At 60.2% G+C, this 23,825-nt stretch overlaps 1 protein-coding gene across 1 annotated transcript; it reads left to right on the top strand.

Moving 5' to 3' along the window:
• The first annotated feature begins 10,611 nt into the window (after positions 1-10,611).
• Positions 10,612-11,880, top strand: LOC124971050 (histone H1.10). Its single transcript, XM_047534757.1, is given in 3 exon segments — positions 10,612-10,898; positions 10,901-11,256; positions 11,259-11,880. Coding segments are annotated over 3 exon segments (651 nt in total). The 5' UTR covers positions 10,612-10,756; the 3' UTR covers positions 11,412-11,880.
• The last annotated feature ends 11,945 nt before the right edge of the window (positions 11,881-23,825 follow it).

Raw genomic sequence — 23,825 nt, 5'->3', positions numbered from 1 at the left:
GGGGACCAGGGGCCGCGGTGGCTGAGAGCCATTTCTCTAGGGCCACCTCTCAAGAAGGGCCACTTCCGGCAGCACCCAGACTGGGCGCTGGCAGGGTTGGGGCTTCCCCAGGTCCACGGCCACTCGATTGTCATCCTAGGTTCTTGTCACTTTCTGTTAACACAAGACAGGCAAGGTCTCTGGGGACGGGGACAGGTGTCAGCAGGGGAGCGACGGGCTCGGGAGGCCGGGGAGGGAAGAGGAAGATAAAGTCGAAGAGGTCAGCAGGGACCCCGGAAGCCGAGGGCGACAGTCCACCCTGCCTCCGTCCCGAGGAGTCTGCCACCTCTCTGTGGAGAGAGGGTGCCTGGGGGGCAGCGGGACCAGGGGCTGGTGACGGCAGACAGACGCCGGCCAGGGACAGGCTCTGATTTCAGGTTGCCAAGGAAACCCCCCGGCCCCGCGAAGGCTGTCAACTGGTTCCTGGGAGCTGGGTCTGCCCGACGGGGTGGGTGACAGGAAGCTCGGGGACAGGTCTTTGGACAGGTGCCACCCACTGCTGGGTGGCCCGGGGCAGGCACTGCTGGGTCCGCGGGGGGCTGCTGGCCAGCGGGAAGCAAGGCGCCCCAGTCCGTCACCGTGGCTTTGACGTCCCTCTCATGCATTCAACAAATATTTATTGAGGGCCTACTACGTGCCGGGCGGGCCGGGTGGCACCAGGTCCCTGCTCTGGGGGTCACTAGGGACGAAAGTGCGTCCCTTCAGAAAGTGAGGGGGGATCAAAGCAGACCAAGAAGCAGCTAAGGAGCAGGTGCAGGGACACCGCTTGAAATTGGGCCGAGCAGCAGAGGACCGGCCACCTCTCACTGGCCGGGTGGACGGGGACAGTACCCAATCTCTCACACGCCTGTTTTCTCACCTGGACAATGGAGTTAGGACCCTCGGGGCCTCTCCCCGCCAGCCCTACTCTCTGGGTGTGTCCCCCTCCGTGTCCCCTCAAGAGATTGCTGGTAACACAGGGAGACAAACCTGCCTGAGGCCAGGCTCCCGGGACACGTCCCTCAAAAGAAGCTGGTTTCTCTCTTTGTCAGGTTCTGTCCTGGTGCCGGGGCCCCTTCCGCACCGGGCTCTCGATCCATCCCAGCCCCCTGGGGTCGGGGCCTCGCTTCTGGAAAAGTCTCGCTCTCCCCCCGGAGGGAGCCCCGACCCCCTCTCGCAGGGCCAGGTTGCAGGGGGTCCCAGCTGGGAGGAGCATCAGGCCATCTTCACATCTAGGAGGTCCTTGTCCCCAGAGCGACAGAAGAGCCCGAGAAGGCTTTGGTCTGAAGGCGGACAGGCCAGGCCAGCGTCTCACTCAGCACGGACCTTCCCTGAGCTGCTGTCCCAAGGTGGGGACAGCAGGAGGTCTCTGAGCACAAGAAATGAGGCTTTAGGTGCCCCAAACCCTCACGGCTGGCACCCAGGGCGTGGAAACCCTGGCAGGGCCTGGGGGGCGGGCAGGTGGGGGCCTGGAAGCCCCGGGGAAAGCAGATTTCCAGGGACACTCGGGGGCACGGCAGGAATGGACAGGGACCTCAGAGCAGGGCGCTTCTACTGGGAAGAAGCCTGAGATGAAGTCAGAAAGACACGGGAAGCGACAAACCCCACACAGCCAGGCCTGAGAAAAGGGCGTGACAAAGAAAGCCACCGCTGAGGGCCGACCCTGTGCAGCCCCTCCCAGGGACACAGCAGTCCCTAGAAAGGAAGCCGCAGCAGCGATCCTTCCCCAGACACGTCCCTTCCCAGAGATGGAGCCACGGGACCCTGAGGGGAAGGAGACGCTGAACGCTGACCCCAGGCCCTTGTTCTTCGCCACGTAAAAATATCACCCAGTGAGGACAAACTTCTAAATCCCCAGGAACCTGTTTCCTGAGTGCGCAGACTCATAGGCTCACCAGGCCACCCCCCAAAGTGACCCATACAACCCAGTCCCTGTCGTTGTCTGGGGACTCGGTTTCCATGAGGAAAGTGGGTCCACCAGGGCCCTTCTGCCCCTGCACCCGTTCCCAAATGAACAGCTGGGCTGATTCGTGGAGGCCGCCCTCGACCGGCCTCTCCTCTCTGTACTAATAAGTAGGAGCCTGTGAGGTGACCAGAAGTGACCAAGAAGGCTGCTGGGCTGTAACGGTGGCCCTGGAGAAGTGACGGGGAGCCGCGACCCCTGGGCTGCGCGCTCATGTGAGCGTGACAGAGGTGTGCAGACAGGAGTCGGGGCGCCCGGGCCACCGGAGGGGACTCCCTGTGACAGCAACTCCATTCAGTCCTGCAGACATTTCTGCACCTGTGAACAAAGGGGCCGCCCCAGGGTCACTCTGCAGCTCTGCAAAAGGACAGGCTGGATGTGGATTGGCCCTGACCCCCCAAGCCAGAGGCAGGACATGGGGATCGTGGCAGGGCCACCAAGCACGGGAGCAGGTGGCCGGGGCCCATCTTCTCTCTACGTCCTCCCGCCCCATCCGGGTGACTTTATTCACATGTAGCCACGTTTTCTTGGACATTTCTAAGAACGTCCTGGACGGGTGTGACTGAGGAGTGGTCACGTCCCTCCTGGAGACAGCTGCTTGTGCACGTTCAGGGTTCAAAGTCCCCGTCCCTAACAAGGCTCCCAGCTTTTCAGGGGCCCGACATTCCCAGGGGATCCCCAGAGTGCAGACCTGGCCAGGCCACTGTCCCTCACCCCAACGTGAACCCCAGGGCCTACAGTGGCGCCCGAGAACGTGACTCTCAGCCACCTCACCCTGGGAGTCACTTTGGGTCGCGCACACTCGATATATCAGAGTCCTTTTCTGTGTTCCAGACGCAAGGCCCCGGCCACCCCTCGAAACCGGGCAAGCCTCTCAACACACCCCAAGGGCCTGCAGGGGTCCTCACACACCTGGGTTTCCTCAGACCTACAGGCCCCCTCTGGTCACCAGGGCCACCCCACCCAACCAAAAACGTCCCCCACGAAGTCTCCTCTAGGGAACACCTTTGGGTCTCCCCTCAAATGCTGAAATGCCCCCTCTATTTGGATTTTCTTAATCCCTAAGCCTGTCCCCAACAGCCTGGGGGAAAGGCAGACATTAGAGCTGTTTTTCCCCCCCATGAGCCACCTGCTCAGAGTCCCCCCACAACGCCAGGTCCCACTCCCTGTCACCTGGGTCTCTGTGTGCACGACCTCCCCAAGCGGACACCCCGCTCTTTCGCTCTTTGCATACCTTCATCTCTGCGGCGGGAGAAGCAGCACCCACCCAAGCCCCTCCCACCCCCACTGCATGCTGCAAGGCGGCCTTGGCGGTGGGGACCAAGGCTGGGTCCGCTCACACTTGTGGGGAGCCAGGGGCTCCAGATTCCCAACACTCCTTCCGGTCACTCCTCCAGCCAGTGAGTCTGTGGGGAGCCAGGCCGAGCGGTCCTGAGGTCCCGGGCGCTCACAGCACACGCTGGGACACAGTATGCAAATACATGCTAATAAGCAGAGGGCCGAATATGTTTTTGTAAAACAGATGCTGATAGATGCGTCCAGGAAAAAGCGGGCGGGGCTGGGGCTGAGCGGCAGAGCGCTTGCCTGGCATGTGTGAGGCACTGGGTTCAATTTTCAGCACCACGAGAAAATAAAGGCATTCTGTCCGCCTACCAGTACAAAAAAAAAAAAAAAAAAAAAAAAATTTTTTTAATAAAAAGCAGGGAATCCTAGAGGTCTTTGGAGCAGGGCCACCCCCGGGGGGGCTGCAGCTAATAGGAAGAGCCACCCTATGGTCACTGACAAGAGAGACTCAGGTTTGCACTCCCCACTTCCCCCGGGGAGCCCTCTGGGGACTTGTGGGGAACCCAAAATCAGCCTGGGGAGAGACTTGGCAGGGCAGCTGTGGCAGGGACCCCTGAAAATCTTGCCCTAAGTCTAATGAGCAGCCATTGAAGCCTTTCAGCCCAGAGGAGATGGGACAGAAGAAAGAAAAAAAAAAAAAAAAATCAGTAGGGAGACCGAAGAGGAAGGACAAGGAAAATATCATCCAAAAGCCTGAAGCAAAAGTTCAGCCAAACTGGCCTGCCCAAGCCAGTTCTCTCTCCTGGGCCTGTCACCCCCAAATTTCCTGAGCAACTGCGATCTTTAACAATCTGGAAATTCACTCATGAAAACTGTCCTCGCTGGGCGCGGTGGTGCACCTGTAAGCCAGCGGCTTGGGAGGCTGAGGCAGGAGGATCACAAGTTGGAGGCCAACCTCAGCAACTCCGTGAGGCCCTAAGCAACTGAGACCCTGTCTCTAAATAAAATATAAAAAGGGCTGGGGACGTGGCTCAGTGGTGAAGCACCCCTGGGTTCAATCCGTGGTACAAAAAAAAAGATTTTTAGAATAGATTGAGCAAAAGGAGACAGAAAACCTATAATAGGGGACTTTTCCAGAATCCTATGATGCAGGGACTTTTCTCAGTGTCACCTTGCAGACAGCGGGCTGGGCCCCGCTCTGCACTGCTCTGAGACCGGCATTCAGGCTGTGTCTAATCCTGCGAGACTCCGTTCTGTGAAGCAGCATTTTGCCATAAGCGACTCCATTTTGAGATTAAGGGCTGGCGAGGGACAACCCCACACCTCGTCCGCCTGACACTACGTAGGCACAAGCTGATAAGTAACGGTGCCCATAAGCATGGCCACCAGGGGGCTGGGGCTTCCTGGCAGCTGGGAGGCACTGGTTCCATCCTTGGCACCACGTAAACATAAGCAAAATAACCCCAGGCTGCCAAAACAACTGCCTGGGTCGAGGCCCGTCGCCTGGCCAGACATCAAAAGGCTGGCCCCGGACACCACCTGGGATTTACGAGTGTGGTTCTTCCCGCCCGTGAGGTCCACCCGTGGCACGGAGTCCAAGCTGGCACGGTGAACCTGCGGTCCCTCCATCTGTGTGGACCTTGGCCTCAAATAAGTTCCTGTGCTTTGAAAGCTCTGCGCCCTGAACCAGCGCTACCTGCAGTAACCCTGCACTCAGGCTCAGTTCAGCTGTGGCTGCCGCGACCCTTTCCTAGCCTTGCTGCGATATATAAAATGGTGTGAAGAGTCAAGTGTGACTTGAGTGTTATAGATATTACAAATCGCTGGGCGCACGCCTGTCATTCCAGTGACTCCGGAGGCTGAGGCAGGAGGATCGCAAGTTGGAGGCCAGCCTCTGCCACTTAGCAAGGCCCTGAGCAACTCAGCAAGACCCTGTCTCTGAATAAAATACAAAATAGAGCTGGGGATGTGGCTCAGGGGTTGAGTGCCTCTGGGTTCAATCCCTGGTACCTGCTCCCTATAAAAAAAAAAAAAAAAAAAAAAAAAAAAAAAAAGAAAAAGAAAAAGAACTTAGGTGTCAGAAATCTGCAGATGGTTCGATGACAGAGAGCCTGACAGACACCCCATCCTGAGGACTCAGGAGACGGGAACGATGCTGGTGGGGGGGATCCAGGCGGTGTGACCAATGGTAACTAATAGACTATGACCACGGACAGGGGTGTTCTCAAAGCATAGCAGAGGACAGAGAACGCACCAGGACAGGCTTGGCACAGACAGACTGCAGAAAGAAGCCGCAGATGTGGACCAGCTTGTACCCCGGTGGACAGAAACGCAAACGCCCTGACCTTAACCAGCTCGGAATGAGTCAAATTTCCTCAGGAAAAACAAAAAAACAAACAAGCAAACAAAAAAAAAACACCCCCGCAAATTTAAATGAGATACTACTAAGGCCAGGGCATCCCTATTGGTCAGATAATGGAGACGATGACCTCGCCCTGATGTTAGGTGGCCATGAATGAGTGGGCAGGGTGGGGACCCGGGAGGGAGACTGGAAACCACCAGAGCACCTGGAATTTGGGGGCCAGAGAGCCCCACCCTCCTCCTCCAGCCCTGAGGAATAACAGCCCCTTAAGAAAAAATGACTGAAGATCAGCCACACCCAGCAGGTGTCCCAAGCCCTCCCCTGTCACCAAGACCACGCCACAGACCCCAACCGCCCGGCCATCCAAAACAGCCAGGCCCTCACCTGGGCCCACGCTGCCGATTCTGCAGCAGCTTTTCTTTTCAAAAGTCACCTCCCGGCTAGGGACCCGGCTTGGTGGCATGCTTGAGGCCCTGGAGTTGATTCCCCAGCACCGCCCAACAGGAAAGCAGCTCTCTGCAGCCCCACTGTGCGACATTCTGCAAAAATATCTGTCACCCGCAGGAGATAAGGACTCAACGTCAGCCTGGGCCCAGGGGACCTAGAGTTGTCATGCCCAGTGGGACTAGAAAGTCTGACGTCACCCTGCTGTCAGTCAAAAGTCAAGAGGTGGACCTGGGCGGGACTTTCCAGAAACTTCTCTGGGACCGCCCCCAGTAAAACTGGAACGCAGGAGAGGCACCTTGTCCCTCTCCTCTCTGAGGACCCGCTCTGTCCCTTGAGAGTGTCCCCTTTCCCTTTTCCTGTCCCGCAGGAGACTCGATCCTGTTACTCAGAGCGACGTGTCTGAAATCTTTCTGGTGTGATCGCCAGAACCAGTAGCAGGTCATCCACGGTCACTCTGGCCCTGTGGGTGGCCTTTCTCTGTAACAGGCCCACTGAACCACTGCGAGGAGACGTCAGGGCCACCTTGGCCCTGTGACAGGTCTGTGCTTCCTTTAAAAGAAGAGTCCGGGACCCCAAAAGCTCTCGAGAGGGCCCACATTCTCCCTTGATTTCCTAAATAAATGTCGGGCCTCCATCCTGGATGCTCCTAGGAAACGTTTTCTGTGCGGTTTGTCAAGGACCCAGTGGTCCTGAGCTGAGGACCCCTCTTTGGGGCCCCCTTGCAGCCCTCCAGGGACAAAGGTGTCAGACTTCTGTGTTAGAAGCTGTGCTAGAGGACACCACAGGCACGTGGACCAGGCAGGAGGCCACGGGTGGAGGCCAGAGAAGCGGCCTTAATGTGAAGGTTGGGGCGCATCCTAAGGCGCGTGGCAGGAGGGGCTGGAGAGAGGGGTCGCCAGTGCACGGATCGGGTTCCCCACTTGACAAGCTCCCCACGGACAGGAGGAAGAGGGCCCGCCCCCTGGCTGAGCCGTCTGCAGCCCTGCTTGGGGCTCCTGGGCTCTCCCCCATTTTGCCATTTTTCTTGACCACTTTGGTTTACTTGGTGGGGTGCTGGGGAGGGGGTGAGAGGGCTGTGGCTTCTGAGCAGCACCCTCACTGGACACAGCCTCTGGCCCCGGCCTTGGTGTCCCTGTCTACACAATGAGGTCGCTTGGTCTCTGCCAGTCCCCAAGCCCAGAGCCAGCGCCTTCCTGACCTAACACTCCTGCTTGCCGGCCAAGGGCCACTCAGGTCACCGCTCGGTCCCCTCATGCCCTTCTCGGGCCCTGGCCAGGCCTTCCTCCCTGGGGCATCTGTTCCTCGCTGGCCACGCGAGTCCTTGGGGCTTCAGGTGAACAAACCAAAGCCCAGATCTCAGGTCGGGGCCTCCCTGACAGACAGAAAAAGGGACAAGAACCAGACCACACCCCCGATGCCAGCTCTGTGCCACCCCACGAGCGCACCCAGGTCCCACCCCCTCTGCACCCCTGAGGGTCCGCGACATGGATCACGGGCAACAAGAGGAGACCCCCGTTCTCCCTCACCAAAGGCGTCCCTGAACTCAGAGGCAGGGTCCCGCCCCGGGGGGCCACCAATCTGTCACCAGCATCAGCGAGTCTGCCTCTTGGTGGCCACCAAAGACCGGGACACAGGATCGAGAATGGTCGTCACGCAGCAAAACATTATTTGCAGCGATGAGTCCCCAGGAGTCACTTGCAAAGCGCGACCCCCCGGGACGTGAACCTGGGGCCGGGAGGGCTGGTGGGGAGGGTCCCGCGCAGGCGCAGTCCGGGCAGCGCCCCCTGGAGACGGCAGGGGCTGCGCTGCGCCGAGCGGATCCCCGGGTGGAGATGCAGGTCCTGGCAGGACGTCAAGGTCGCCTCTGGGCCACCAGCTCCTGCTTCTCAGGGTGGCTTGTGGGACGTTATTTCTGAAAAACAACTTTAAGGAGATTTGTTAGAAAAACAGCTCTATGTTGGGGGGTCAGGATCCGATGCATCCTACTGAAAAAAAAAACTACCTGGTTTTTCCAATCTCGGAATTTCTTTAGGTTTTACAAAAGACTGGGTGGAATCGTCTGGACAAAGGGTATCAAGGCGGGGACAGATCTTGGTGGCTGGCAGCTGTGCCCGCCAGTCTGCGCTGACCACTGGTCCGCCCTGCTGGCCTGGAAGAGGGAGCCCTTCCTTCTTGAAACTCTCTCCTCCTTAGCTTCCATGACACTGGTCATTCCTGGCTTCCCTCATTCCTTTCTGACAAATCTTCCGTCTCCCACGGAGTGTCCTCCCCAGCCTGCGCCACAAGTGACACTGAGCCTCCGCCAGACCCAGCTGCAAACGGGTCCAGGTGCCCACTTCCAGTGACCACCTCTCCCTGCAGCGTCTGGACACATTCCAGCCTGAGGGACAAGCCTGGCTGCCCAGGGCTGCCATCCCAATAGGGTCACCAACTCTTTCCCCCTCTGACCTCTCAAGAGACCCAAGCACAAGCCCCAGGTGGCCTGGTCGCTGACTGCTGCCGTTCCGCCTGGCACGGAGTCCCCTGCCAATGTCCCTGTTCCAGTTACATCTCTCCGCTGCCACCATCGCCTCCCCAGGGGGGACACCTCTGCTCCGTCTTGGATGGCACCAGTGCCCGGGGGTGGGCACCTCATCCTTTCTGCCTCTCTTTCATCCGTGGACCGAAGCTTTTAGGGAGCCAGGACTGGAATCCAGACTCAAGGGTGTGGTCTCCGCACGGCCCTTCCTGCTCCAGGTGCTGTCCTGGGCTCAGCTCGGGGACTTTCAGAAACCAGTTCCCTTTGTTAGGAAATCTGGGTGGCCCTTGTCCCTTCTTCCTGGGCTCTGCTGCCAGGGGCCGGGGCTGCGGTCTGTCTTGTGTATTCATAACGCTGGCCCGCGCCCCTGCCCCCACCAGGCCCCGATTTCCTCATCTCTAGGGGACAGAACAGGGGGGCCTGTGACAGTGTCACGCTCAGGAGGGGAGGGGAAGCCAGGACTGGCCCTGGGCGAGGGGGTCTGCCGCAGCTCAAGACCCCCAACAGGCCCACCTATACCCTTTCAGGGACGTCAGTGGTCTCTGGCTTTTGCCAACTGCAAATTCCACTTCCCAGCACTGGGAACCCCAGTTGGTTAGCAGCCTGACCCACCCCACCTGTCCCTGCCCCCCAGGGTTTGGGCATGATGGGGTCTCAAGAGATTGCTTACTGTCTGCCCCTCTGCCACGCCCCTGCCACCAGCAGGGCCAGGATGGTGCGCGGGTGTGGGAGGGGTGGAGTTCATTCACCTGGAAAGAATCCACTTTCCTCCCCCAGAGTCTCACCACGACCTTGGTTTCCGCAAGTGACAGCCCTCCGGCTTCCAGAAAACCCCCCTTACCTCCTCTGCACTCCCGTATAGCGATCCCCAGAGCGCAGGGCCTCGGGGCTGGCGCAGCACCCGCCCCCGCCCGGAGGACGCCTCTGATGCCCAGGAAGGGGGACCGCAGAGACCCCGCTCTCTTTCAACGTGTTCCTGCCCAAATTGCCCTCCCCAGACAAGCGGCGGGAGGGGCGAGGTCGGCAGCCCAGAGCGGTTCCCCGAGCCCGTCGGCTCTGGGACACTCGCCCACCACCCTGGAGCTTCCGGTTGGACTTTGGGGAGAACTAGGGGTACCTTACTCATGCATCTCAAAATGGGGCACTTGGGGCATCAGGGAGCCGCGAGGCAAGTGTCCCCGCAGAGGGTCCAGGGGTCGCTGCCCCCCTCGGTGGTGTCAGGGACCCCGAGGCAAACGACCCCAGGCGCGCGCCTGCAGGGCGCGTCGCATCCGCGATTCCCTTTGGATCAGGAGGAGACCCCCTGGAAGAAGTCCTAGCTCACTTCGCGCTGCCCTAGCCGACCACGGGAGGGCGTGCCCTGTGTTAGTTGGGACAAATTAAAGCCCGTCCTGCGGGCGGATCTGGGGGCCCCGGGGCCCGGCCAGGGCTCGGTGGCCCGTGGCGCACTCTTGGTTGCCATCTGCAAAGCTCCGGGCCACGGGGCCACCCCCGGGGCCCCCGCTATTCGCTTCCAAACGGGATGCCCCCCTCCTCTGGCGCTCCCGCAGCCTAGGGTGCACCTCTCCGTTCCCCTTTGCCGAGCCCTTCCCGGGCGCCAGCCGCCTGTGCGCCGCGCCGCGGGCTGGAACCCCGTCCGGGCCGCCTGGCTGCGGGCGCGGCGGCGCGGAAGAGGCGCCGTCCTGCAAGCCAGCGGCCGGGAAAGGGGCTCCAAGAAGCACAAGTTGGCGCTGGCCCCGGACCAGGCTGTTGTTGTTCTCAACGTGGTCCGCCATGGAGCCATAAAGGCGGAGCGGGGCGCTCTCCCCGCCAGAGCGCAGCGCGCACGCCCAGACGGCTCCAGCGGCGCCGGCGAGCTCGGCGGCGGCAGCAGCAGCAGCGGCAGCGGCAGCAGCGCGCTTGGGCTCCGAGCTCCCCTCGCTCCGATCGGCTCCGCGCTCCCGCCCCGGCCTGGGACCCCCGCCCCCCGCCCCGGCCCCTCGCTCCCGCTCGGCCCGCCCGCCCCCAGCCCTGCCGCCCGGCCCCAGGCCCGGCCGCGGCCGCTCCCGCCTGGAGCCGCCGCGCGCCCCCAGCCCCCCCGGCGCCCCCGCGGCCCCTCGCCTTCCTCTTCCCGGCGCGGCCCCCCGGCTTCCGCGCGCCGCCCGCCACCAACCCGCTGGCCACCATGTCGGTGGAGCTGGAGGAGGCCCTGCCGCCCACGGGCGCCGAGGGGGCGGCCAGGAAGGCGGCGCGCGCGGGCGGCGGCGGGGGCGCGGCGGCGGCGCTGGCGCCCGCGAGGAAGAGGAAGAACGGGCGCAAGAAGAACCAGCGGGCAAGTACAGCCAGCTGGTGGTGGAGACGATCCGCAGGCTGGGCGAGCGCGGCGGCTCGTCGCTGGCGCGCATCTACGCGGAGGCCAGGCAGGTGGCGTGGTTCGACCAGCAGAACGGGCGCACCTACCTCAAGTACTCGATCCGCGCGCTGGTGCAGAACGACACGCTGCTGCAGGTGAAGGGCACGGGCGCCAACGGCTCCTTCAAGCTGAACCGCAAGAAGCTGGAGGCCGGCGAGCGGCGCGCCGCCCCCGCCGCCCCGGCGCCCGCGCCCGCGCCCGCCGCGCCCAAGGCCCGGAAGGCGGCCGCGCCCCGGCGCGCGGACCCGAAGCCCGCCAAGGGCGCCCGGCCGAGAAGCGCGCGCCCCCGAAGGCCGCGGCCGCCGCCAGGAAGGACAAGGGCAGCGCCAAGGCCAAGAAGGCGGCGGCGGCGGCGGCGGCCGGGGGCGCGAAGGTGAAGAAGGCGGCCAAGCCCAGCGTCCCCAAGGTGCCCAAGGGCCGCAAGTGAGCGCCCGCCCGCGCGCGCCCGGCTCTCTGGTTTTTGTTTATTGGTTTCTGTTTCCGGCGTTTTGGTTTTTCCCACCCCGACGTGGGTTCGGTTTTGTACGCGGCGCCAGGCCCGGTCCCCTCCGGCCGCCCCCGGTCCCCTCCGGGCCCCCTCCGCCGCCCCTCCCCCCGCGGCCAGCCTTTCTGCTGTTGTTTGCTTTAGATTTTTGAAACAGCCCTGGCGACGCCCCGATTGGCTCTCGCCCTTGGCAACGGCCGTCGCCTTGGTTACCGGCCCCTGGGCGCCAATGGCCGAGGCCGCGCCTGCCCGGGCGGGGCCGCTGGTTGCCGGGACGCGGCCGCGGCCCCGCCCTCTTCGCCGCCCCGGGCGCGCGACAATCGCTCGGGCTCCGCGCTGCGCGGCGCTTCCTCCGTCCCGGGGGCCTTTTTTGGAGCGGGAGGGGACACAATAAAAACATTGTTGGAACCTTTGAACCGTCCTCGTTTTCTACCGAGCGGGATGAGGAAGGGGACGCGCTTTGGGTGGGTGGGCCCGGGGTCCTCGCACCCGCATCTGTGCGCAGGAGGCCTGGAGCGTGCCAGGAACCTCTTGCAAGGGACGGTCCCTGCAGGGTGAGGGGGGGACCCGGCCGATCCCAGGAGCAGCCTCCGCTGCCTTCTGCGAAGGCTGCGTGAGATCCGCCTGGAGGCGGGGCAGGGGATGGTTCGGTCCTCCTGGGGCTGTGAGGCTGCCCCTGCACCCGCCCTCTAGCACGCCTGTCGGGGCTGGAAGTTGGTCAAGGTCCCTAAGGCTCTATCAGGGGACCCCAGCGGGCAGCCACAGGTTGCTTCTTTCAGGGCTATTCTGAATCTGGAGCAACCAGGTCCTGTCCCAACAGGACCTCCCTGCAGGTGTGGCCCCAGCCTGGCCCTTACTCCTCCTTACCTGTTGGCCCATCTGGAGCCACAAAGGGGACCCAAGCTTACTGAGAAGGAGGAAGGCCCTGGGGCCGGTGGGAGCCAGCGAACGTTCTGGAATAGGAGCTATGTACCCACACAGGCGGGCAGGGGTGCTCTTTCTCCCAGAAAGGGTGGGGAGGCCTTTGGCAATAGCAGTGGTAGAAAGCCCGCCTCCCGGTCCCCCTGACCTGGCCCTGGCCGCCACCACCCACCCTGACACGGGTGGGCTCAGGAGGCAGACCCCTGGGCCGCCTGGGCAAGTGGCCACTCTGGTGTTAATCTCTTCAGAGCTGATGGGGCTTCTTCCCTGCCCAGCTGAGCCACCAGCCGGCGTGAGTTCCACAGGCCTGGCCTGGGCTGGTCGCGCCCTGCCCTGCCCTGCCCTGCCCTGCCCAAGCTTCCTGGCCAGGGGGGGACACAGCTGTCCCCACGCCCCTCAAGCCCACCGTGGCCCTCTTGGCAGAAGTTCAGAGAGATGTGTAGAAGCAGGTTGAGCCTTGGTGACAGGGAGAGCCGGGGTCCCTGTCCTTAGGGCACAGCTCCGTTGGGAACCCAGGAGGTAGGCAGGCCTGGGTCTGGGGAGGAGCCCCCGCCAGGCGGGAACAGCGACATTCACTTACGGCTCCGACTGGGGCACTGTGCCCTCAGGTCCTGTCCCTTGCCGCCTATGGGGCCAGCCAGTGGCCGCCAGCAGCCAGCAGGCCTGAGACCTACCCAGAATTCTAGGGTGGTGCTACTGACCAGCTAAGTGTGATGCGTCCGAGGACACCCTCCAGGCACCCCAGCAGACCCAGAGGCCACCTTCCGGCCCAGGTGTCCAGATCTGAATTCAGGGGGTCGGCAGGGACTCTGCTTTCTGACCAATTTCTTTGCGGTTCCGAGAGGGTGAAGGAGGTGTCTGCCTCCCACCTGATTGTTCACTGAATACTCCACGGTCTGTGGGCTCCTAGGATCCCCCCTTGAGTTCCTGCACCCTAAATGTCCTCCCAAAACTCTTGTGGGGAAGGCTGGGCCCCGGCTGATGGCGCTGATTGAGAGGTGGTGGAAACTTCTGGAAGCAGCGCCCGTGGAAGTAAGTTAGGTCATTGGGGGCGTGTCCTTGAAGGGGGTATGGGGCTCCAGCCTCTTCCTCCCTCCCTCTCTGCTTCCAGGCTGCCATGAGGTGAGCAGCTTCTTCCACTGAGTGCCCCCCACCATGATGTTCTGCCCTGCCACAGGGCCAAGACACCGTGGACCGAAACCTCTGAAACTGCTAGCCAAAACTAACCTTTTGTCTCTTTAAAGCTGATTTTCTCAAGTATTTTGTCACAGTGACGGAAAGCTAAAATGCCATGTATCCTTTGGGGACATGGCATGGGCGCTAACGGGCCCTTCAGGTTGTCCTTAGGGCTTCATTGTCCTTCCATATTTCTTCCTTAAATCTGCCCTTTGCTGTTCATGCCACCTGCCATTCCCAGTCTGTTCCCTGCCTCCAGGTTCCTCTTATTTCATCCCTGGATGATGGAGTTCTCTGACTTTGTCTTCTCCGTCGCAAGGCCTGCATCCTCCAGGAGCACCTGAGTGCTCCGTGGACTGCTGAGGGAGCACTTTAATTTCCCTTTGGGGACCTAGCTCACCCTGCATTCCAGGGTCAGGCTGCAGAACTCTGGGGTCTGAATACCCCTCACCCCAGGGATAGTCATGTGACCCAAGACCTGGTCAAGGTGTGTTCAGTCAGTTATTCACCCAGCCACAGCGATTGGGGTCAGAAATGGATTCTTGACCCCAGTAGGTTCCATGATAGCCAATCCTGGGACTTTTCCTGGAACTACGGGGAAAGAGGTGATTTTCCCCTCTGGGATCACTCAGTGGTAGGGACATGGGACCAGAATAGCTAGTGACTATCTTTGAGCATCACCCGAAAAAGGACAAAAATTGGAGCCAGTAATGAAGGAGTGAAGACATGAGTGGAGTTGCTGGATCCAGCCATGCCTGAAGCTCAGACACATCTGACTCTGATGTGAGCGGCTACATTGCTGGTTGCATAAACTAGTTGGGATTGGGTTTCTGTCGCTTGCGTCCTGGTCTCTTACTCCTTGGACTCACCTTCCTCCCTGCACTCATATCTTGGATAATGTCATCCCTTCAAATGATGGTTCCTCCAAAACCATTCTTCCAGAATCTCTCTGTACCCACTCGTCACCCCCCGCTTCCTCCCCCAGACCCTTCAGCTGGGCTGCTTACTGACTTTATGGGGTCTCCCAGGATGGGTCCCCTGTCCCTGAGTAGCAGCCTATGCCAAAGCCATCTCAAACCTGAGAACAACCCCGGCGAAGCAGCCTCTCCCGTTGCCGAAAGGCTCAGAGACCTCACAGCCAGCAAGTGGCCACCAGCTCAGGATTCTACCTAACTCTAAGGCCTGTGTGTCCTGCCCTGAAGTCACAGTCAGTTGTGGGGGAAGGAATGTCCACGATTCATTTACTTACTGTGTCCCCAAAATTGGCATCAAGGAGTCCCCGTTCAGTTGAACACTCAAGGCACCCGACACTCTTGAGTAAGGACATGGTACATGAAGTTTCGATCAGGACTGAGCTTCCATCTGTAACCTTTAGTCAGAAGGGAGCTGGGGACAACCCGAGAGGCTGAGGCTCGGGATTCTGGGCCTGACTGCGCTGGGGTTTCGGTCTAGAGCAAGATTCCTCTCCCCGTTGGATGCGGTGGTCCACGCCTGTGAGCCAGGCGCTGAGGAGGCTGAGGCAGGAGGATCGCAAGTTGGAGGCCAGCCTCAACAACTCAGCGAGACCCTGTCTCTAAATAATCAAAAGGACTGGGGACATGGCTCAGTAGTGAAGCACCCCTGGGTTCAATCCCTGGGACCAAAAAACAAAACAAAAAAAATTTTCTCTTGAAGCCTGAGTTTCCTCATCTACAAATGAAGCCAAGAAAGACTTGTTCGAATCACTCACCCGCTAAAGAGAAAGGCTCTCGACACACCGCATCCAGTTGGGAACCCCCAGGCACCCCTTCCCACCTCTTGCTTCCCCCTGGGGGATGCAATCTGTCGCCATGGCCACTCCTGCAAGGCCAGACACCTCCTTCCTCACAAGGGGCTGGTTCGGGCCTTCCCGGGACCCTCTTTAGGATCTTCCTGGGTCCTCAGGTCTGCTGGCTCCCCCGCCACCAGACAGCCCTGCATAAGTTGCCAAGGCTCTGTCCCAGGTGGTCCCTCTTGAGTGCCCCGGGGGAGATGGGGTCCCTACCCCGTCTGCTTCCCTGACCAACGTGGCCTGAACAGGGTGGGCTGGGGGGATGGGGCACACGAGGCACGGGGTGCTGACAGCTTTCTGTTCTAGCTCTGGGTGGCAGACCCCAGGGCACATCAGCTGTTCTGGCAATTTCACCAGTCACAAGGGCTCAGCAAGGTCGTTTCTTTGCCCAGCAACACTACTGGGGCCTTGCAGCTTGCAAGATGGATGCAGATAACTGGGTGCAGTAGTGCACGCTTGTCCTCCCAGCGACATGGGAGGCTGAGGCAGGAGGATCGCAAGTTGGAGGCCAGCCTCAGAAATTTACCGAGCCCCCGGAGCAATTTAGTGAAACTCTGTCTCTAAATAAAAATTTAAAAGGGCTGGGGGTTTGGCTCAAGGGTCCCTGGGTTCAATCCCTGGTACCAGAGTTCCTTTGACAGAGGACTGAGTGCCTTTTAAGCATTTTCTTTGAGGCTGAGTCTCCATGACCAGTGGAGGTTTGAAGTCAATCCACGGCAGGCAGCAGCCCCCCAGGAGCACAGGCGAAACCCAACACAGACTGAGCCCTGTGTCCCCTGTGCCCTGACCTGGGCAGAAGGGCAGCCTGCACAAGCAGCTGCAGGGACCCTTGTTCCCAGAGCTAAAGGCGCCGCCGTCTGACTCAGGAGAAACGGGGAGGATCCTGGGAAAGCAGAGCGATGGAGGTCCAGGTGCCTGGCTCCGCACCAGGAGGTGAGTCAGCAGCCCTGCAGGCCACAGCTGCTTCCTTCCAAATCGGGCAAGAATCTGCACCCGGGCCGCCCCCAGGGAACTAGGCAGGCAGGGGATTCTGGGAAATGTAGTTCAGCCTGGCCACGTGGCTGAGAAACAAAGCCACCACAGTTCCAGAGTTAGGAAATGGGGGTGCAGGGACCAGCGGTGGCGGGGAGACCAGGCCAGGCTCTCCCACACAGAGGTTGTGGCACCAGGCCAACAGAAAGGGACAGTGAGTTCCCAGCTCTTGCTGATTGTTGCTAAGCGACCGCGGGGACTGTGTCCCATTTGTATTCAAACTGTGTCAGGAGCCCTCCTGAAAGTTTGTGCTTGTCCAGAGACTGGGAGTGGCCTGGCCCGTCCAGGGAGACCGCCTCGGCCTGCTGGTTAGTTACTGATACGGGAAGTGACAAACCCCACACAGCCAGGCCTGAGAAAAGGGCGTGACAAAGAAAGCCACCGCTGAGGGCCGACCCTGTGCAGCCCCTCCCAGGGACACAGCAGTTCCTAGAAAGGAAGCCGCAGCAGCGATCCTTCCCCAGACATGTCCCTTCCCAGAGACGGAGCCACGGGACACTGAGGGGAAGGAGACGCTGAACGCTGACCCCAGGCCCTTGTTCTTCGCCACGTAAAAGTATCACCCAGCGAGGACAAACTTCTAAATCCCCATGAACCTGTTTCCTGAGTGCGCAGACTCATAGGCTCACCAGGCCACCCCCCAAAGTGACCCATACAAACCCAGTCCCTGTCTTTGTTCAGTGACTCAGTTTCCACCAGGAAAGTGGGCCCACCGGGCCGTCCCGTCCCTGCGCCCGTTCCTGAATGAACGGCTGGGCTGATCCCTGAGGTCTGTGGCCCGTTGGGTCTTTCTGTGCTAACGCTTTGGTTCCCTGACGGGGGATGGAGAGCGAGGTGACATTCCCGACTTCAGTTAAACCCTGAGGAGTTCTGGAGGCTGACCTGCATCTGCTGGCACCCCTGGGTCCTCTCAAAGCTGGGAGGACCCCCACCACGGCTCCGCACTGGCTGCGTCCCCACCCTGAGGGACAGAGGCCTCCCCTGCCCCCTGCTGACCCCCTCACGCGGGAGGCATTAGGTGGGACAGAGATGGAGGGCCCAGGACAACCGAGTCCAGCCACTGGGGCAACTCTGGTGCTGCACTAAGGTCTTGGGTCTGACATGTAACTCAACAGCCCTCGGGGACCAGACGCCTCGGGGACCTACACGGTGCAGCTTCGTGTCACACATCGCGCCCTTCGCTGGCCTCCCGGGTCGGGGACCTCCTTGCCATTTTCCTTCTGAATCCACCCCAGCCTTCTGGTCTCTTCAGAGAGGTCGGACCCCGTCGCTCAACCAGGAGCCTGTCGCTCATACGTTTCCTCTTTGCTGGACAGAGATGCCACCCGAGGCTAACCGGGATGCGGTCCCTTAGCACTGGGGTTGAGGCCAAGATGTTTCCCCTGTCCCATGTGGGGAAGTCCAGGCCAGGACTGGCACGTTGGTGGCATAAAGAGTGCAGGGGACGCTTTGAACTCTGTTGTCACCTCCTCTGCCCAGGCTCTCCAGGATGGGAGCTCCCCATCGATTCCCAGGGGCACCCGTGGGCTGTCCCTCCACCCAGGGTTAACCCCTCTCGTCCCTTCTGACCTCCAGATCAGACGCCGCCTGAGGCTGGGCCCTCGAATCTGGGCCACGGTTCGAACCGGACGGCAGCACGAGTGGCCCAATGTGGCACCGTGGGTCCAGAGGTCCTGCAGGCTTAGAGACAGTGAGCCCCACGTGGGGCGCTCGGAGCACCCGCCTCCACCCGGCCCCTCCCTGATCAGCCTTGTGCTGCGACACAGCCACGCGGGACTAATGGACAGTCCCCTTCCTCATTCACAGCCCCGGAGATGGCGGATGGCCCCTCCTTACAGACCCAGGGTCCCCCATCCGAGTCCCCTCCCCAAACCCCACCCTCTCTTCCCTTCGCTGTCCCCTCCCTGACACGTGAGAGAAGCTCCAGCAGGACCTTTGCGCCCTCTCAGGAAGTAGCAGGGGCTGAGGGGACCCCCCGACTTCCTATCCCCTTCTCGGTGACAGCTATGTCCCCAATAGAACATGAATGAGGCCCATTTTCTGAAAACCCAGCCAGGTTTAGGAAGGCGTTCACCTGTGGCCAGGTAGCCTAGCTCCCTGGGGCATGCGTATCAGCTGCCACCCTGGGGGGTGACAAGTGGCCCGTCCGGCAGGCTGCTTGAGGTCCTGCCTGGCAGCAGATGCCACCGTGCCCGCAGTTGAACCTGAATGGACATCGTTTCCAAGTCGGGATGACCTCAGACCCGGGGTTACCAGGTCCCTTGCCTTTTTGAAGAAATGTCAAAAAAATCTGCCACCCGAGTAAACCGGGAGGAGCTACAGGAAATGACCCGGGGACCTGATGAGATTCCTGCCCTACTTTTGGTCCCACTTACTGAGGCCACCACCGAATATGCAAATTTGGTTGTCCATGGTCCTGGTGGCGGTGTCTCTATGCACTTGATCAGCGGACCTCAGCAAGAAACTCAGACTCCTAGAGAAGTTCCAGAACTTTCCAGAAGCACTTTCTAAACACTGCTTTCCAGACCTTTAGGCAGCGGGAAGATAAGGCCGAACAGGAGAAGGGGGAGCATCAGCTTCCGGCCTGGGGCATCCAGGGACCCCGGACAGCCACTGCCCCACCGGAGCTGCTAATGCACCTCCTGGGTCCTGTTTCCACTGCGGACAGACTGGACATTGGGACGAAAACTGGTCCAAATCCAACGCCCCCGTTCAAGCCCTGTCCCAATTGGGGACAATGGGGATGCTGGAAGGTGGACTGTCCCCAGGGAGAAGCACCCACTGCCGGGTATGGGTGACCCGCCTGCTTGCAGCAGGCTCAGCCAGCGCCCAGCGCAGGCGTTATTTAAAGGTAGTAACACAGACTCCTCCCGGGAGGGACAAGGGGACCACGCTGGACACTTCTGGAGTCCCCGCAAGAGAGGGCGCCCGGCCCCTTTCACAGACTAAGGTCCCCTTTCTTCTCCTGCTCTGTCCCCTCCTCTCTCTCCTGCCTGTGTGACCAGGCCCGGGAGACCTGGTGAGGGGCGCAGGGGGACGGCCAGAGGGGGCCACCTGCGTCCCCGCCGCAGCCTTCGGGCGGGGTGGCGCAGGCGGGTGGCCTTGGTGATCAAAGGGCTCTGGAGACGCGCCGTCCCAGGACCCGGGCGCAGACCGGCCTCCCCATCACCGCTCCATCCTAAGTGGCTTCCGAAGTGTGGCCGCGCAGAGTGGCCGGCGACCCTGGCGCGGGAGCGGGGCTCGCAGCCCGGCTTCCCCCAGTGACCCTCGCCCTGCAGCCCTGGTCCCTGGACCCCAGAGCGACGTGGCCTCCCCGAGTAGGGAACGTCCCCCTCCAGCTAAGTCGCCGTTCCTTGCAGCCTGGTGGCCTCGGGCGTGTGGCCTGCCAACCAGGAGGCGAGGCGACACCCGGCCGAGTTCACCGGGCCGCCTCGTCTCCAGCGCGACCCTCCCGGGCTGAGCGCCGCGAAGCGCCCCGCGGGGCGGCTCGGCGGGAGGAGGCGTCCACGGGGAACCGCGGTTGCCAAGCAACGCCGACACGCCGCCCCCTGTGCCGCGCATGCGCCTTCGCGCCCCAGCCGTGCCGGGCCGCGGTGCTGGACTCCGCGAAGATCCGCCGCCTGCACCCCCGTCAGCTCCTGGCTCCTCTGCGCAGTCTTAGGAGGGAGTGTGGCCATGCAGCGTGGCAGTGTCCCCGAAAGTGGGGCGGAAGGAGGAGCCTGCAGGTCCAGCCCGTCACCCTATTGGCGGGGGAGGAGGGCTCAGCCTTGACCTCGCAGACCCATCGCCGCTTCCCCCTTTCAATCCCTAGAAAGGAAGCCACGGCATGGCATTGACTCTTCCCCAGTGCTGTCACTGTCCCCAGAGCCCTTTGATTACCAAGATTACCTGCTTATACTAAGTTGCTGAGGCTGGCCTCCAACTTTGGATCCTCCTGCCTCAGCCTCCCAAGCCTCTGGGATGACAAACATGTGCCACCACGCCGGGCCAGATTTTATTAATTTCCCACGGCCATGGTGATCTTCAGAAGAGAATAAAGTTCGAAGAAATGACTGTGAAGTATAATGCTTTTATTCTTTTTAGATAAAGAACGATTTGTGAAGGAATGACAAGAAAAATGGCTACCTTGGTCGGGTAATTAATTCTAGAAATGTCATGAAAATTTTTGAGGGGAGGAATGTAGAAGTGAGGGAAAGATAAGGATTACTTCAAAGAATGGTTTATTCAGGTCCGCGGCCACTCCAGTCACAGTCTCTGAGGATCAAGGCTATTTTCCTGGCCTTGGTATGTGAAGGCCATCCTTCCAAAGAACCTTTGTCTTGGTATTTTGCAGGAAACAAAAGAAAAGTCATTTTTTTGTTTTTGTTTTTGTTTTGTTTTTTTAACCAGGGATTGAACCCAGGGACACTTTACCCCTGAGCCACATCCCCAGTCCTTTTATGTGTTTTATTTTGAGACAGAGTCTAGGTAAGTTGATTAGGGCCACACTAAGTTGTTGAGGCTGGCCTCCAACTTGTGATCCTCCTGCCTCAGCCTCCTGACATATGCCCGGCATAAATGGCTTTTTTTGAAATTTTTTTCTCAAATAATTTCAGCTGCAAATGGTTCATATACCAATTTGATATATTTTGAGATGGCAGATCTTTTAACTCCTTCAGGATTCTGGGATGTTGAGGCCTCTCTTGTCTCTACTTCCTAGCAAAACACCAGCAGCCCTCCTGGCCCTTCCCGGCAACAAGCAAGATCCTGTCTAAACTCTCCAATTTGAGACACTCCTTCTTGGGTCTAACCTCAATTTACCTGTGCCAAGTCATGTGCCCCTGGTCAAGCTTCAGAGGATGCCTGGGACCCTGGCTCTACCTGGACACACCCAGACAGGCCTGTGAAGGCTGTGCTGTTTGTTTTTTGAGATTTGGTAAAACCAAAGGTTAGAAGATACTCCAAGCTGGGCTTGGTGGCGCACGCCTGTAATCCCAGCAACTCAGGAGGCTGAGGCAGGAGGATTGCAAATTGGAGGCCAGCCTCGACCATTTAGGGAAATCCTGTCTCAAAAGAAAAAAAACAAAAACAAAAACAAAACAGAATGGGATCCTAATTAGAATAAGTTATACTCCAAGTATGTATCATATGTCAAAATACAGTCTACTTTCATGGCTATCTACAAAGAACAAATTAAAAAAAGAAAGAAAAAAAAGGGCTGGGGGTGTCGCTCAGTGGCAGAGCGCTGGGTTCCAACCCCTGCATCACAAAAACAAAACCATTTCTTAATAAAGCCACCAAACTCCACGTCGATCAGTGTGCAAAAGAAGGCCCTGTCCTCCCCAGCACAAGGTCCCTGAGTACTGTCTGTCACCACCACGGGCGACCCCGCCCCTCAACCGGAAGGGAGGATGCTCAAAAGAGGAGTTAAGGACAGCAGGCTGGGAGGGCGGCCTCCGGAGCCCGCTGGGCGGTCAGCGCCGGTCTGGGTCCGGCTGACTGGCGGCGCCCCACCGGCTCCCGCCCGGCCGGGACCCGCTGCGGGCAGGGTGCCCGCCGCGCACTCCCATTAGCAGGGCCCGGGTCGGCGCTGCCCGCTGATTGGTGGAAACTCCGATCCCTGATTTGCATAGGGCCCCAGGCCCGCGCCCCGCCGCAGCTGGATCCTCACCCGCCCAGTGCGCAGTGGCTGAGCGCTGGCCCGCCACGCCCGTGCTCTCCGGTCGCCTCCCTCCAGGCCTGCTTTCTGCCAGTCCGAGTGGGACAGAGATTTGGAGGCTCCTTCTTCCTTGATGCTCCAAAAAGGAAGAGCGGTCTGGCGTGGATGCTCCTTCTGGCCCTTTCCATTTGAATACCTGGCAAGGCCCCGCCCCGTGTGGCCCTCTGGGACCCTGGGCACTTTGTTCTGCTCTTCAGCAGAATCCTGGCCAGGAACCCTCAGTTCAAGCAGGCCCCTCGCCAGGCGCGGTGGTGCACACCTGTAATCTAAGTGGCTCTGGAGGCTGAGGCAGGAGGACTGCAAGATGGAGGCCAGCCTCAACAACTTAGCGAAGCCCTGAGCAATTCAGCGAGACCCTGTCTAACAAAACATAAAAAGGGCTCGGGGTGTGGCTCAGTGGTTGAGTGCCCCTGGGTTCAATCCCTGGTACTGAAGGGTCATGGACAATAATATTCCTACAAGACAGCTCCCCAAGAAAAACAGAGGGACAGTGTGGCGCAGGAGGGAGGGGAAACCAGCCAAGCATTAACCTGCCAGTTACTCCTGTCCCCAAAACACAGGGCCTTGAAGGAAGGAGGCAGATACGGGATGCTGGGCTCTGGCCTTTGACCTTCACCTACGCAAATTAGCCCTAAATAGAGGCTCAGCAAACATTGAGACTCCGGGACACAATGGATCGCAGAGAAAGGAAAGCAATAGCGAGACGTGAGCCTCATCCCTGGGGACCTGGGCTCCTGTCTCCCCAGGTGACCATGAGCTTCAGCCTTTTACAGCTGCCCTCCTGAGCTAAAGCTCCAACCCGCACAACCAGCCCCTGACCGTCCAGCTGCACATGCGCAGTTTCCAATGAAAACATAAAACCCAGACTCCGGTGACCCGGGGCCACCTCCACACCCAGAAAATGGGCCCCCGGGCCTGCTGGGTGGACCTGGCTGCAGAATAAAGGAGAGCTTGCGGATCCCAGTCCGCTTCCGGTCTCCTGCCACGAGTTACAGGTACCGGAAGAAAAACCAGCCCCTCCCGCTGGCGGCTCAGGCCTTCACTGGAGGGAACGGCCTTCCTGGCCGCCAGGGGCGGGGGCACAGAGGACCGTGGGCACGTGGCTCCTGCTTTCACGGATCCAGAGACCTGGGCGGGGAATCGGAGGGTAAATACACAGACCAGAGTCAACGTCCAGAAGAAAGTCAGAAGTCCTGCCAGGCTGGGCGCCGGGGGTCAGGACGCACCCGCTGCCTGGCTCGGCCCAAAGGCGGGGAATCTTCGCGCAGGGCTGGGCGGGCCGGCCCTCCCCGCCAGACTCCGCGCTCCCGGGGAAGGACAGGGCGTGGCCTCTGCGGCCTGCTGTCTCCCAAGCGTCCCAATATGGTGGCCACTGCGCTCGCGTTGGTTTTAAGCTAAAGTCACAACAAGTCCAGGAAGCAAGAATGAAGAGAGATTCGACAAGGCCGCACTCCAAAGCTTGTTACAGACACTTCCTCAGAGAGTCCCAGTGGGGCACACACGTAATCCCAGGGGCTGGGGAGGCTGAGGCAGGAGGATCGCAAATTGGAGGCCAGCCTCAGCCACTTAGCGAGGCCCTCAGCAACTCAGCGAGACCCTGTCTCTAAATCCAATATAAAAAGGGCTGGGTGTGGCTCAGGGGTTAAGCGCCCCTGGGTTCAGTCCCTGGGCCCAAAAATAAATTAATAAATGCATGAAAGCGAGCCGGCGCCTGATTTGT

This window comes from Sciurus carolinensis, chromosome 19 (assembly GCF_902686445.1).
Source record: "Sciurus carolinensis chromosome 19, mSciCar1.2, whole genome shotgun sequence".
In the NCBI taxonomy this organism is placed as follows: domain Eukaryota; kingdom Metazoa; phylum Chordata; class Mammalia; order Rodentia; family Sciuridae; genus Sciurus; species Sciurus carolinensis.
Note: the sequence above shows the minus strand (reverse complement) of the source record. Positions and strands in the feature narration are given on the sequence as shown.